The 15,745-nt window shown below is 37.4% G+C and overlaps 1 protein-coding gene across 2 annotated transcripts in view; it reads left to right on the top strand.

Annotated features, from left to right (window-relative positions):
- Positions 1-1,200: 1,200 nt before the first annotated feature.
- Positions 1,201-15,745, top strand: part of furina (furin (paired basic amino acid cleaving enzyme) a) — a 76,635-nt gene continuing 62,090 nt past the window's right edge. The window contains exons 1-2 of one of the 2 annotated variants that reach the window (XM_056758097.1): positions 1,201-1,357; positions 5,008-5,332. In XM_056758097.1, the coding sequence (XP_056614075.1) occupies positions 5,129-5,332 (204 nt within the window). In that variant the 5' untranslated portion in view covers positions 1,201-1,357; positions 5,008-5,128. Of the gene's footprint in view, positions 1,358-2,403; positions 2,549-5,007; positions 5,333-15,745 lie in introns of those variants that run through there. The other variant, XM_056758089.1, reaches the window with a different exon arrangement.

Raw genomic sequence — 15,745 nt, 5'->3', positions numbered from 1 at the left:
AATAATGACAAGCAAGAAGGAAAATAATGAAATACACACTTTGAAACATGACCCCGGCTGGCGTGACGGGCTTCAGGAGCTTCATTAATTGCATCATTAAGCCAGCTGTGGGTAATTGATGAACGCTGGAGTGACGCGTTTACTAGCCTCATTTGCATCTCGCCTTGAGAGGTCGTCTTGCTTCGTCGTACTCGAAAGTTGCTGTTTTTAAACAAGAAAAACAAACACGTCTAAGCCCACCAAGAAACAATCAATGTAAAAACAGCGTCGTGATTACGTCTGTGACCAAATGATCGAAGTTAATGGTAAGATTGTGCAACTGCAGCTCCACATGTACTGCGTGGGAAGGCAACTGCGCATGTGCATTAAAAGAGTACTTAAAGACTGGAAAATGTCATGGGCAGTCTTTACATTTTGGGTAAATAAAAAGTTTAACAGTAATTAAACATTCTTTTCCTGTAACGTTACTTTAAAATGTCCAGTGCTAAACGTACTATACATTACAGTGACGAATTATTTATAAAAAATAGGCCTATGTGAGTGTATCTTTCTATTAGAAATAATATAAATGTTATTTAATGATAGTTGTTTTACTGGCTTGCCTTTTACATATTTATATATTTAAATAGTTGGATAATGCCTAAATTTGAACACATTTTTTTAAAGATCTTTGCTTGTAACATTTACCAGTGTATTGTTATTGATTTTTTCAATGTTTATTTTTACATCTTGATGACTTTATTTAAATAAAGACAAATCACCCAGCACGTAAACTGCGCGTGCGTCCAGAAGATGGCGCGAGAAAACCGAACACGGCGTCCTTTGCTTAAGTGGGCGCGTCTTGACGTCGCTTCTCATGGCGTGCTGTGACGTATTTCCTGAGAAGCAGTACGTAGACCAGCTCTCCGGTCCAGTGCTTGGAGGGAGATATTTTACACTCTGTTTATTTACTTGTTCTGTCGTTTTTAAACGTTCAAACATGCTTTTGTAACTATGTCGGTGTCTCGGTCCAGAGGCGGCTCAGACGAACCGGGACTCAGTGACGCCTCACCGTCTCGTTACGTGACACAGCGCGAGCAAACCTATCGTAAAGTTTCTCTATTGTACAGCAGATGAGAGTGCGTGTGGACTTAATACGTCTCTTCTACACTGTCAGACTGAGCGACGACAGTTCAGTGTATCGTGTCGAAGAAGGTGCATGTCGTCTTTAAAACACTACTTTATCGGCGTCTCGAGCTAACTTTTGCCCTTCGGACTCTATTTAATCCGGGCAGGCTCATATCAGCTTTGAGGCTGTTTAGTGGATATACCTTGTGTCCAAGGAACGAGGAGAGTAGAGGAAACCGATGCTGTTGAGGTAAGACATTCATTTGTCTTAATTTGAAGTAAATACTTTGTTTACTTGCCCCTTCAGTATGGTTGCAATCGTTTTGTAGAAGAGTAAGTAGACTTCTGACTCGCTCCCTGTTGTTAGCAAAGTGTGAACCACAAAGTTTTTATGACCAACATTAACTTTGTTGACGTACATTTTATCTGCTCGGGCCGAAGAATTGGCAATTTTGCGTACAGCAAAAGAGTTTCATGCATAAACAGTGTCCCTGAAAATGTATTTTGAAATTTGAGCCACAAATTGCAATAACAAGCAAGCAGAAATTGTCCATAATGAGCATTGTGCATCGTGTCAAAAAGAGGCTTGTTTGGTAAAAGATTAATTGAGAGTGATATATTGTTCAAAGTGAAATACACCAGTGGTCAATCTGAAAAAGAAAATGGGAAAGTGTACAATAAATTCCTACATCAAAAAATCAAATGGGACAGATTAAATAAAAGTAATGACAAAAATAGTTCAGAAGAGAGATTACGCCAATGTTGACATTCACAAGATCATGTAATTACATTGACATTTTATAAATAAAATTATATGGGGCTTGAGTGCACAAATACAAATGCTAGTTATTGAACCGCAATTTATATTTAGTGATGCTGTTATTTTTGTCAAATGGAAATTTAACACTGTAATAGTCCCACAAATGAACCGTCTAAAAGCAAATTGGCATTCATAATCTGTTACATGAATGATCCAAGTCTTCTCTGGTCCTTGGCTCGTTCTTAAGTTAAATTGACCATGTACTTGTTCTTCTTATTCATCATGTATCAGCCATTACCAGTTCCAGTGTTATGCTGTGACTCGCCAGGAAACTTGTCTCTTACTCAGGAAAAGAGCGTTCGCTTCTGTGTTTTGAAATGAAAAACGGATCGCATTACCTCCAAGAAAAGGTCTGCCTGTTAGAATTTATGTTTCCCTCAGCAGTGACTGAAACAGTCGACTTGTTTGAATCCAAATGCACCAGGTTTTCTCTTGTCTCTAATGCCTCCAGCCCTTTACACAGGTTTTCTTTCCCTTTGACGTGTTAACCATATAGTGATGTCATGAATGTGGGTGTACTTAGAAATCAGGGTTGGCAAAGGTTTAAATCGCTGTCAGGAAAGTTACGCAGTTCTCGCTTCGAACCGACCTAGGCAGGGCTAGAGACACGCTCGGGCTCAAGTGAGTATTTTATGTTTGTTTTCAGTCTCCTGACTTGATAAAGATAATGATTACAGACGTTAGAACATTCCTGACAAATTGTACTAGAGAGATAAGCCGTGTGCAGTAATTTTGCGGCTTTCCATTTAAGCAAAAAAGCTGTTAACACTCATGATCTTTACTTTTTGCTTGTAATGTTGATAATTTTATGACTCGATCATCTCTCAGCATATGATTATATCTTCTTGTCTGGTTATTTCAGTTTTTCAAAGATTACAGATTTTGAGAACGTTTATGAATGTGTGGTGATATGATTTTACTAGATTGGAAAATTGTTTGTTTGTTACTCATTTGTGTAATTCACATTCTCTGTTAGATTTTCATTACACATTTAATTTGTCTGACTTTGTGGTGTTTTTTTGACTTGATGAATGTTTGTGCTTGGACTTTAAACATGGTAAATGCTGGCGGTTAATGTTTATAGTATATGTATGGTTTCATTTAACTATTAGGAAATAGGCTGATTAAAACTTTACAGATTGCCACGTAGGTTCCTAGATGTATTTGCACAGCATATCAATTCAGTTTATTGGTGTTTTTGTGAAAGGCCATTTATGTTTCAGAATATACAGTAAATTTACTTCCCTGACGGTAAGAACATGTAGTAGAACAGGTCTTTATTTCAATGAAGTACAGAGCTGACTGCATTCTTTGACATTGTTATGGTGATAATTACATTGTTTGTGCGTGTCAAAGAGTGAGTAAAGAGGGACATGTCATTTGAAGCCCACACATTGTCTCGTAGAATAAAAGGCCTGTCCTGTATGAAATGGCACAGTTGTTTTTGGCCTTTGCTTCTGTTGTGTACATGAAAAAATAATATTTTTCCATCTAGGATGAACCATTAGGGGTGTGGACAGGTCGGTTGGGTTCAGTATGTATTGCTCCACCTACCGTACTTGGATTTAAACCATCAGAGAGTTCTGTTGACACTACCCTATTTATTCGGAACAGACACAAAAAGACTTGAAAAGAACTTTGAAGTTGAAAGTGTGTGTGTGTGGTATATAAAGTAAATGAGTCAGATAATGCGGTCAATTTTTAATAATTAATTTAGATTTAAGCCAAATCACCCTCCCAATCAAATAACAGTTGGCTGCTTTCTGCCCTAATGCAAAGACTTAGCTTTAGTGCATGTTGAGCCTAAAGTCAACATGAATCTTGCGTTTAGTGTTTGTTTAGTCATACGAGTGGAAAGATGATTTTGCTGTAAAAAGCAGTCGGTTGTGGAAGTTGATGCAAGTTTACAGTGGCAGAACAAGTCAGCTGTCCTCTCTTCAATATTCGCTTTTCTGGCGTCTTATCGTGAAGGATGATGACTTGTCACATGACTATTGAAGAACAGGGACCTTTACTTTTTTCAACAGCCTTCAGAAAGCAAAACCTTGTGTTATAGCTGATGACTTTAACTTGAATATAAAGGTTGAGTTTGTCAGTAGCATTTGGTTCCAAATGATACTCATCTATTAACAGAGTAACTGTGTGAATGAAATAAGAACCGTAATTAAAGAGTTACTTCCTTCAAGTCACCAATGGCTAGGCTTTTTTAGGCCTCCCCTCCAGGCCCAAACAAACCAATCAAAGAGTCGACTCTGAATCATGCGAACAAGTTGTCTGCCGTTCAGATTTCTTTTCCGGGTCAGTCCGCATAATGCCCGCCTACGTTCCATTTGCGACGTTGCACGCGATACACTAATCACAGCAGACTAGACATCAGACCGATCAGACTAGGCTGACAGAAAGGAGGGGATTAGAAAGATGAACCGACGAACAAATCATTTGAGAGTCAGGCAGGAAGTAAGGTAATAATAACTGTCTATTATTAGAAAATGAAAGTGTTTTTACACCTTGTATGTAGGTATACAACTTGTTGTTGGACACGCCTAAGTATCACAAATTATTTACTCTTTAAATGCAGTTTACAGTCGATTCTGAACACTTGAGTTTTGCAGTCTGGGATTATATTAAATTGCCATAATTTGTGGCGATTATATAATGAAGATCACAAAAATCTATGATAATTTGTATCACAATTAATTGTGATCATTGTAAAAGAACAGACAATTTAAACTAATTTAATTAACTTCATAATCGTGATTTTTTTCAATTGACGTGGTTACATGTGAATTATTCAAACTAAGGATTGTTTAAATGGGTTATTATGGGTCCATGTAAACGCACCTATCATCATCTCATTAGGCCAAGTTAAATATACCATCTTCTCTAACTTAAATCCTTGAACTAATTTTCATTCAAGCCCTGCATTTATCCACCACCAGCAGAACGAAACATTGCCTTGGGTGTGCAGCCCTTTTTTTTTTTACAAGAGAGTTGGTCTGCGATTCATTTCCTCAATTATACTGTTAAAGTGTTACCTCAAATGATTCACTCTGCAACCCTGCGTCTCTTTCCCTCCCCAGGTGATTCCTGAACCCTTACGAATCCAGCGCTCATCCCGAGCTCTCTCCATACATGTGCCTTGAGCAGCTCAGGTATCGCAGTGGGTCACTGTGCTGAGGGACTTGGTGACATTAACAGCTCATGCCTTGGTTATTTCCATCATCTCTGATGGATCTCCGACTGACCTTATTGACGCTCGGCACACTACTGATTCTCGTGACCTCTGGGCCGCGACCATCCATTGGACAGAAGGTTTTCACGAACACGTGGGCCGTCCACATAGCTGGGGGAGAGCAGGAAGCTGACCGGATTGCCAAGACACATGGCTTTGTAAACCAGGGGAATGTGAGTACAGCGTTTAGTCATGTCATTTTTGTGTTTTAGGGTGGATGGTTGGTGTTTAGGTTTACTTTTAACGGAAGGTGTATCGCTTCATTGCACAAAAGTGATGAACTGTCTTCTTTTAGACATGTCCCTAATTCCACCAAAGACAGTTCCTCTGTGAATGTCAGACCATCCCAGTCGTATTTCATCCCAAAATCAAGAGGGCTTTTCCTATAACATCGTTTAAAAAAACTGAAATATTGTAAAAAAGTATTTGTAACTTTTGAAATAAAATGTGGAAATGTTGTGAAGAAGTGTCAGCTGTACTTCACAATCAAACTTTATTCTGAAAATCTTAAAAAAAGATGTTCATGGATTCTGGAGGACATATCCTGAATTGTTCTTAAAAAAATATTTATTTGATACACTCTTAAGAAACCACAGTAGACTAACATTTAGAATAAAAAAAATCATTAAATGGAACAGTTTGATTAAAAAATATATTAATGACTGTAAACATGACACGAATATCACCCATAAATAAAGTTATACATTTACATTAATGCATTTGGCAAACGCTTTTATCCAAAGCGACTTACATAGTCTATACATTATACTATACATTTGTTCCTGAGTATGTGCACTAAAATAAATGAAACATAATCTATGAATTTAAGCAATATGTTAATTTACTAGTTAAACAACACAGGCCTTTTATATGAGCTTTTTTACCATATATTAGTAAGTCTTTAAATGTACAAACTCACATTAAACCAATAACCACAAGGTTCATCATGCTAAAGCAATTCATAATACATAATACATATTTATTCATTCATCTATTTATTTATTTAGAAATTAGATATTATTTATTAGAATGATCTTACTCGTTGTATAAACACCATGCACTGTGCTGTGTTCTAACTCATCTGTTTTTCCTGTTTGCCCCTGTAAAGCTGCTTTGAAACAATACACATTGTGAAAAGCGCTATATAAATAAACTTGAATTGAATTGAATTGAATTGATAATAAATATGGTTGTACAATTTGGGAATCAGGATAGAAAGTCTGTTGTAGCCACTAAAAAGTTCAAACAAATAGTGCTAAATGACATTTTGGTTTTTGAAACAGTTTGCTGAGACCTGTAGTCCAGTTCTATGAAGGCTAATACATAAAAAAACATTATTTACTTGTATTGTAAGTCTATTCAATGCTAGCTGCCACAATGTTTCAAACTGTTCGTTTTAAATAATTTATCTGTTACTTGAAACATATTCCATAGATATTTTGTGCACAAACTAATCTGACACAAGATAATTTAACAAATGTGTTGTAACATGTAATTTATGTAACACAAAAATTTGTCTGACTTGCAACAGAAATGTCTCTGTTAACCCGACGCAAAGCACTTGACTCTTCTTGACTATTGGAATTTAAACAGGTTTTGACATTACTTTTATGTCAAAAACGAAATTACGATCTTACAGTTTGATTGTTATTGAAAAAACATCTAAAATCAATGTAAAAGCCAATTAAATTTATGGCACAATACTCCAAATGCATGAAGCAAAGTTGAGCCCAAAGAACCATAGAACCCTTTTGGATAGCATTGAACCTTTTTGGCATAAAATGTTCTTTGAAACTAAGAACCCTATGGTTCTATATAGAACCCCAAAGAACCTTTTTTTTCTAAAAGTGTAAATAAATTAGATTTTTTTGTGAAATAAGACTTTTTGAACTACCCTCTTTAAGTAACATTAGTCAAATCTGACCGACCCAGAACAGGTTTTACATTTTCAACAATGTTTATGCACCAATTCTATCCTAATGCATTCTAGGACTCCTTTGTTTTGTTCACGTCTGTTCTTGTATAATATTTTGAAAAGCAGCATGGTTGTTGTGCATCTAATCCGAAGGATAAAACTATCACAGGACAGACTCTAAGTGATTCGTCGTACCATGGAACTCATTATGAAAAACAGAGATTCAGTCCTTTCGTCCTTTATTTAGAACAAACTCATGAATTTCAGAAAATTTTCTTCATGTTGCGTCTTATGCTCAGCTCTCCGATGGAATGCATAAAAGATCTTCTTTCTTCGGGTGTCATTTGACATTCTCTGCTTGTTTCCGTGTACTTGACCCTTCTTTTCAGGCATGTGTGGAATGAGCTGCTACATAACTTTCTGGCCGGTGTGTTTAATCATTGCTCCTAGTCAATGTGTTTCATTTAACCAAACCTGGAGTTTATTTTCAGCTTTCACAATATTGTGCTTACTTGCAAAAACGACCCTCACTCACTTTTATGTCCTCGATGAGTACATTAATGATTGTGCGAGTTATTGATATCTAAATCACAAAACACTTTAAAGGGATAAAAAGTCAATTCATTAGCTGAGGTGATTCATTTAGATAAATATTACCGCCTGTCCTTCCTGTAAAGGATTTGGTTTGCTTTCAAAGATAGACGGGCAGGTGTCCAGATCGTAATGTACTGCCAGGTGATGATGAATGGATCCCCGTGTGCTTTGTAGAGAGCAGCGAATATACTGCGGTTAGTAATTGCTTTAAATTGATGCCCAGGGTCTACTCTGGCATATAGGTGGGTTCTGTATATCTGGAGAAGGAAGCTAATAAAACCAGGCTGCCAGTTGCCAGACTGCGTATGAGCTTTTCTATAGGCAACTACATTGGTCAGGTTGGTAATTGAGGGCTTGTCGCTTAACGATGTTATTCTGGTTCATTAAGAAACAGCTTGTTTTTTTATTGAGATAAAGGGGCAAAACCCTCTTAGATTCACAAGTTATTCAGTTGAATTCTTCAGAAGTGTAAGTTGGCACTTAACCAGATCTCTTACCGATAAAAGAACCAAATGTGTCATTTCCTAACATCTGCAATTTCCATACCAAGAGTTTTCTTTGAAACTGTGTGGCTGCGATGCTTGGTTTGAAGTTTAATCTGCGGCTAGTGCTATTGAAGTTTACAATGAAACTTCTAAATAAACGTTAGTGTACGGGATGTTGCCGAGCTTTAAAATGAAATCGTTTTTGTTGGCCCAGCCAGCCGTCGTGGATCATCATAAGTCATCTATTTGATCTCCGTAATAAGATTGCAGCATTGCTTTTTTTCAGCGTAAAAGCGTGCAGCTCAGCTGAACAGAAATCGCACCTGGCCAAGCCCCAGACCCACATTGTTCGATGTGACATGCTGACAGCACTGTTGGCCGAGTTTGAAAAGCATATCGTTTTGTTGCGCCAGTGCCGGAGGCTTAATGTTTTTAACAGTTCTCATTTGTTTTCCAAGTGGGGGATTACTTTTCCAGACAGAGAGAAGCTTCTAATTCATCCAAACAGTCCCTGTTATTTTTCTTCAGCAGTTAAAGATGACTATGCGTAGTTTGCTCTCCCATTTTTTTTCTTTAAGAAGGTGATGTCATGAGAGTTATGAATAAGTCATTGACTTTCTCTGGAGCATGGCAACATTTGCTAACAGATAAACTTATAAGGCAAAGGTGAAAAGGTATTAAAGATTTGTCTGGTGAGGCAGTGAGATTGTCATTTAATAATGGAAGTGATGTGGTTGTATTATTGAAGAGTGGCATTATTAGATTTATGAGGGAAAGCTTAAGTACAGTAAAGTTCCCAACTCCATTTTTTAAGAAATGGGTTATAGGTGGATGCTTGTGGAGTCCTGGAAACCGTCCAGTTACCTCATCTCATTATTTTCCTGCTTGCTTGCTCAGGATTCAGTTTGTTACCTCCCTCTGGGGCTGGAGTTTAGGCAGCTGATACAGCTTTATGGTTTTACGGTGAAGTCTTTAGGACTGTATGAAACCACTTAATGCTGTTCCATCTGTTCCATTGTAGTTATCCTTAAGTTTATTTCCTTAAGATCAGAATTGGAAAGCTTCAGGGCCAAGTTACGGGTAAGTTTTTTTTTTTTTTTTTTTTTTTTCCTACGTTGTAATGTAGTTTACTGCAAGGAGCAACTTTATTATTAGGATCCCACCCAAAATCACAGATTTTTTTGCAAGATGCTCCTTGTTCTATTTTTGTGATTATTATGCTGATGGGGAAACAAGGGCTTGGATTCCCAGAAATGTATCCGATTGAAAGATTTCACAGCTACAATACCAGACTGTTACTCGCAGGTGTTTCTACTGAAGTCGGGAGAACGCAAGATCCTGTCTGCAGCTGACGTTTTATGGCACGTAACTGTGCCAGGAGTACAAATCAATAAATTTCCTTCGATGCATTTAGTTGAATTACAGGGGCATGGAGCAATATCAAGATAATGAGCAACCATAGTTGACTGATGTTTAAAACTTCAGTCTCAAGATTTTCCAGATTATATGCTATGTGAAGACATGCAGATTGTTAGGTTTTAAGGAATCGTATGGGTTCAATATAACTTTGAGATGCAGGTGGTAAGAATATCTGCGCGCTTTCCGGCATTAGCGATCGTGTTCCGCCCAACCACAGCCGCGTTTCTTCCGGGTGGGCTCGTGACCGGCCTGTGACAAATGATTTCCAGGAGGGGAGGTCCCCATTCGTCCTTTGGTGAATTGGCATTTTGGGCATCACGAGACTAATGTTATAAAATAGCTGAAGATAAGACTTTAGAGCTTTTTCATTACCACTTGAATGTGAATTGTGTCGGATTTGTGCAATCTTCACATGTATGATCTGGTTTCATTTGTGTTGAGATGTGTTCTGCTGGAAAATGAATAACTAGTAGTATTTGGAGAAAGAATAGCCATACTTGGGAGATTGTTGGTTTTGCCTTTGGGTTATGCTTGCATCTTCATTTGTTACTGCTAACATTTTGTGGATACTTTGATGACCCATACACCATAACTCAAGTCTGCTATCATGCAAAGTGGTTGTGTTTTTACACGAGCAAACAAATTACTATGCTGAAAACTTTGTTGCGTTTTTTTTTACTATTTCTGTCTCTTGATGCTTGATTACTTTTATATAATGTTGATTATGTCAGTGTCAGAGATCAGCCTAGTAATATCTCTCTGCTTGCCTTAAACGCATTTCTGTAGCTGAAATGCGCCAAATGCAGGTTATTTTTGCTCTGGATGTTATTTCGACCCCTAACCTCGTTTGCCTTCCAAGATGCAATTTCTTCTTTATGAGGAATGGATTGCAGAACATTAAGAGGAAGAAAAGCAGTTCACATTGATACAGTTATACAATTTTTCAAAAGAATGTTTACGTGTAAACTTTCCTGTAAAATGATTTATGGGTTTTGATGGCTTCCCACGCCTCTTTTTGTTACTGTGTGGATCTTGAGTAGGAAAACAGTGCAACATTCATGGGAACCACAAACATGTTTTAGGCACGCCGGTTTTTCCCTGTAGCGGTGTGTATTCCTGTGGTTGATGTATCACATTTAACCTTTTTTAGCTCCCTCAAATTCCTTTCGCTCCTTAAAAATATTGCATTAAGAGATGATATGAAACTAAGGCACCCAAGGGCCACAAATGACCCAGAAGGGGAGAGAAATTCTTTCCGAGCATGTAATTGGCCCCTGGAGAGCTTAAGCTATTGCGATGAAGAAGGTTGAAAGAAAATGGCACTTTGCAGGCCTGACCGTAATCGTTCAAGTCTGTACTGCGTGTATTTATGAACCGGTACGGGTCTCGCCTTTCTCTCAGCATTTCTGTAGACGAGTGTATTCTGCATGGGAACTTCTTTGTGTCACAAAACATTTTTTTTTTTCTCAGAAACTTCCGTTATTTGAATCATACTGCTTCATAGAAAGATGATGTTCTTGAATGATAAATATTGCATCAGAGTTTGCTGTGTTTTGTAACTCTGCATGTTTGTACAGGCGTGTTGTTGATCCGTTCAAGGGTTGACTTCTCCAAGTAAAGCATTAAAGAATAAACTCTTATCGTTGATAGGCCTGTTGTGATTTTATCGACTTATCGTGCGATTATATAAACTTGATGTCGGTAGTTTTTGGTGATTCAATATATCGCCTGTGAGTTTATATATGCGTTTGTTTACATAAAACTGAATGACATTAACATTTTATTCGATTGTGCTGTCTCCATTTGCGCAGCCCTGTGTCGAAATCGGGGCTCGCACACACACAAAAAAACTTGAGGAGTTGTGTGTTTTTCTGATGAATAAAGCAAGTTCGGAATAGTAATGGTCGACTGGTGTCAAATCTGCAATCCTCCACTCGGATATGAAAGCAAAGAAGTGTGTGAACAAGTCGCTATACTCTTTAAATAAAGAGGTAGTGAAAACAGACAGATAAGTTAAAGGCTGAGTAGGCAATCCTGTCCAGAATTTTTTTGTCATGCTGGTTGGAAGTCTCTTAAGCCCTTTTCAAACAGAGATCCTGGAAAATGCACGGAAAACAAGTTCCATAATTTGTCCCGGAATCGTTAGATTTTATTCATTCACAAATTGTTTTGAAAAACATAGCAGCTGATCGGACGTTGCAAACTTTGTATATCAAAGTGCTTTCTGGTTTTTAAACCCCCCGCTCAAACAGTCGTATGAGATCTATGTCATTGTAATGACGGGTGCGTCAGCACTACGACACACCCCTTCCGAATTGCTCCTGCCTTTCGTTCACACAGGGGGCTTTCCGGGACTAATCTCGTAAATGTTGTTAGGTCCCCTTTCCGGAATTATTTTTCGTATCTATCCGGGAGGCATTTGTGTTCACACAGAAGGCAGTCTGGCAATTTTTTTTCCAATTTTCCAGAATCAGCGGTCTGTGTGAATGGGGTTTTAACATCATGATAGCAATCAATAAGTAAAGTGATGCTTTGGTATTTGTATAATTATATATTGTCTGTGAAAGGTAGGGCTGGGGGTAAATGATTATTTATTAAAAGATTAATCTACCTATTATTTTATCGATTAGTCGACTAAACTAATTGGACGCTTAACCTAAAGATTATTTTTCTGTTGCTCGATTAATAAAAACAATAATGTATCTCAAATAAATACCAACAAAATGTTAATAATATATTATATTAAACCACAGTTTTGCACAGCAAAAAATATTCTGCTTTACTCAAAATAAAATAAAATAAAAAAAATACTTATACAAAATGAAAGACCAGCCGGTTTGCTCTTTACAGTACCAACATAACTTTCTTGTGCAAAAAAAAAAACATATAGACATTCCTGAGCGTTTAACACACTATACAATTCCTGTTTTTGCGTATATTTCGCGTGCATTGCATCTCTTTCACAAGATAGCCCAAGGTTCTTCGTTTTGTCCTACAAAACACGAAAGCAATGCATATTAGAACAACAGCTTTGACACTGGGGTATTTTAAATGTACACTAACCTTATTGTAGTGCTATGCTATGATTAGTTTATTTGAATGCTAACTTGACTATCTAGCAGCTGTGCAGTTTGTTCGTGCAAGGTTAGTAGCTAACGTTTATGTTAGCTAACGTAAGCTACTATAGAAACCAGTGTTCTGCAGCCGCAAGCTAGCTTCCATTGAAGCCAACATTAGATGATAACTAAGGTTAGCTAAACACAGCTGTCTAGGCGCCAGTAGCTACCAAGCACGAACAAACTGCACTGAGAGCTAAGAAGAGTTAGCTAGCTCCACCGAACTGCGCAGAAATCAAGCTACACTTCACAAACATGTAATTAATTTAGCCAATGTAGGGCTGGGCGATTTGGCTAAAAAAATATATCAACGATATGATGCTTCAATAATTATCGATTTCAAATAAATGGCATTATTAGTTTCAGGTGAAAGAAAAAAAACTGGCCGAAATATCAAGTGCCTGGGCCTCCATTCAGTGCTCGCATTCACTCTCACTATCTTTTATCAAAGGGCAATCATGTAAGCGCGACATAACGGTCTAAATCTAATACATATGATAATTAAAGCTCAAAACCAGCGAGGAGAAAATGACACGTAAGCTCTGTGAAACTTCGCGTGATGGGGTTTATTCTTTATTGTTGAAGGTCACGTGCATTGACTCGTGCTCGTTTTAAAGCCGAACTTTAAACGCAACAGACTCTTGACAGACGTGAATGATCAGCGGATCGAATTGTCAGGTGCTGATGATGTAGCTCACGTGGACCGTCATCCGGCAGGTACTGATATCACTGAAGCTCATGTTAAGCCTGTTTGCATGAAAAGATTCACTGCCCCCCTGTATTCTACCTGTTATTTTCATTAAAATGATCATATATAATATATAGTGCATCATATATAAACTTTTTGCACGAGTTTAAGTTTGACTATAACTTGACTACTTTTATGAATATAGACCTGATAATTCAAGCAATACAATGTTTAGATTATTGGTAAAAAAATTGTTTTAAAATATGTTCTCCTCCATTTTTATTGTTTAAGTGTGTGTATTTAATATAATCCAATAAAAACTATTTCAAAGTTTTTAAAACAAATTTTCGGGATCTGTTTTCAGCCTAGTGCACATTTATCTATCTGAATTTAAATTTTGGTGCATCCCTATTTACCAGTAGAGAAATGTATTATACCACTCAGCTCTCATTGTCTTCGTTCTCACACCATGACTACTATACTGCTCTCTATAGAAACATCACAGTGTAGTTGAATATTCCTAGTGAGAGCTAATGAGGTATGAACATTGATCAGTCTGCTGTGGTACAGAGAGAACGAGAATAGAGGGATCCACAGATTGTACTTTCCTACAGAACTGCAAGCATCAGTCTTTCGCAGTGGAAGTCCTAAACTCAGTCAATAGATATTGACATATAGATCCACATGCTTGTTTTCTACAAGCAAAATAACAAATAGTCACAAGTTAACATTGAACCCCGAATGCTGCTGGTTGAGCCAGAATTTTAAAGGAGTGCTACCTGTGCCATTTAGCCAAAACGCTATTTGTAATAAAGATCACACCTCAGGAGAATGAAAGCCAGTTTCGCTTTTAGAGTGTTGAATAAGCCCGCTTGTTTCATTATATATTGACATTCTCTAGAAAAACATTTGATTCATGTTGTTGAGCAGTCTTGCAAGATTTATTTCAGTTTTTACATCTCTTGACGTGTTTAACAGATAAAAGCCCAAGCGCCCTTCCAAGCTGCTAAAGATCCCAGGCAAGTCATCTACCACGTGTCACCGCTGCATTTATTAAAGTGGCCCTAACACAGAGTTTCTGCCATTCTTATATTCCCCCCAAAGCGAGTGCTGCTAAAGCACATTTTCTATGGGTGAATACCACCCGGAAGCTTCTCTGCCCCCTGAGATTTTACCGGAGTTACGTAGGCAGCACTCCGTGCATCCAGTCTATTGCTATTTTTTCTTGTAATGCATAATTTTTTGTAAACGTAGGTCATTCTCAGATTATTGCCAAACAGTTAGACATGACCTTTAATTCGTTAAACATTTGCAGTTTGTGTGTTAAGTAGAGACATGATGAGAGCAACTTTCCTGTCCTGGATTTTTCTAAAAGATTTCATGATTAAACAACTTAAAATAACACCGTGCCACTGTTTGTGTTTGCCTAAGAGTTTGAAGGCCATCATTGCTTTATAAGGTTATGTATAAGACATTAAGCCTTCACACAAATTATTATTTATGTTGAATAAATGTGATTTGTTACATTTTTATTTTTTGCGGAAAATCAGTTCACATGTTACATTTAATGTTTTTCATACCACTCTGTAATTCCATACACTTCTTTCATATATTTTTGCGATGGTTTACTCAATGTGTAATATTCTTAGGTGTGACTCAGTTGGGAATCACTGCAACGTTTCTGATGTCTCCTGCAGTTATTTGTAGTTGTAGCCCAAGATAAAGTTAAAAGTGTAATAAACTCAAACTGTTTCTGCAAGACCCTCCTGCAAGAAACTGTGCAGCTGTTTACTGTATACAGCCCAGCTCATTTGCTAAACTTGCATTCATGCAACATTTAGTGTTGTGATTGTGACTGATGTTAAATGGTGCTATAACTCTCAAGGTATTTATCAGTTTGACATTCGGATGCTGTAGAAGAAATTCTAACCCCAAGTATTAAGCTTCAGTGTGAAACTTGTCCTGCACGGTTGTGCTATAGACATGAATGATTCCTGAGAAATATTGCTTCGTGAGGTGATGGGGGCTATTATTTCTCTTAGTTATCACACTTGAGATAATAAAACGGGTTGAAAAACTGACTCTCATTGACTGATCAAGACCATCACTAGTGAAATACTATAGCATATATGGTATGATATTTCAGAATCAATAAATGCACTTTCATTCAATGGTAAACCAAAGACAGTCTGTTCATTGACGATGTTCTTCAGAGGAAACACAAGATGTGATTTTGAATTGTCACGTATACAGTTGTTCTCACTCGGTAGAAAACCAAAAAACAAAGGATTAGATTCAAAGGATAATAAGTGTTCAGATTCATCCTGTATGTCAATACAGAACAATGATATCCCTGAGAATCTTGGACA

This window comes from Triplophysa dalaica, chromosome 1 (assembly GCF_015846415.1).
Source record: "Triplophysa dalaica isolate WHDGS20190420 chromosome 1, ASM1584641v1, whole genome shotgun sequence".
NCBI classification, from domain to species: domain Eukaryota; kingdom Metazoa; phylum Chordata; class Actinopteri; order Cypriniformes; family Nemacheilidae; genus Triplophysa; species Triplophysa dalaica.
Note: the sequence above shows the minus strand (reverse complement) of the source record. Positions and strands in the feature narration are given on the sequence as shown.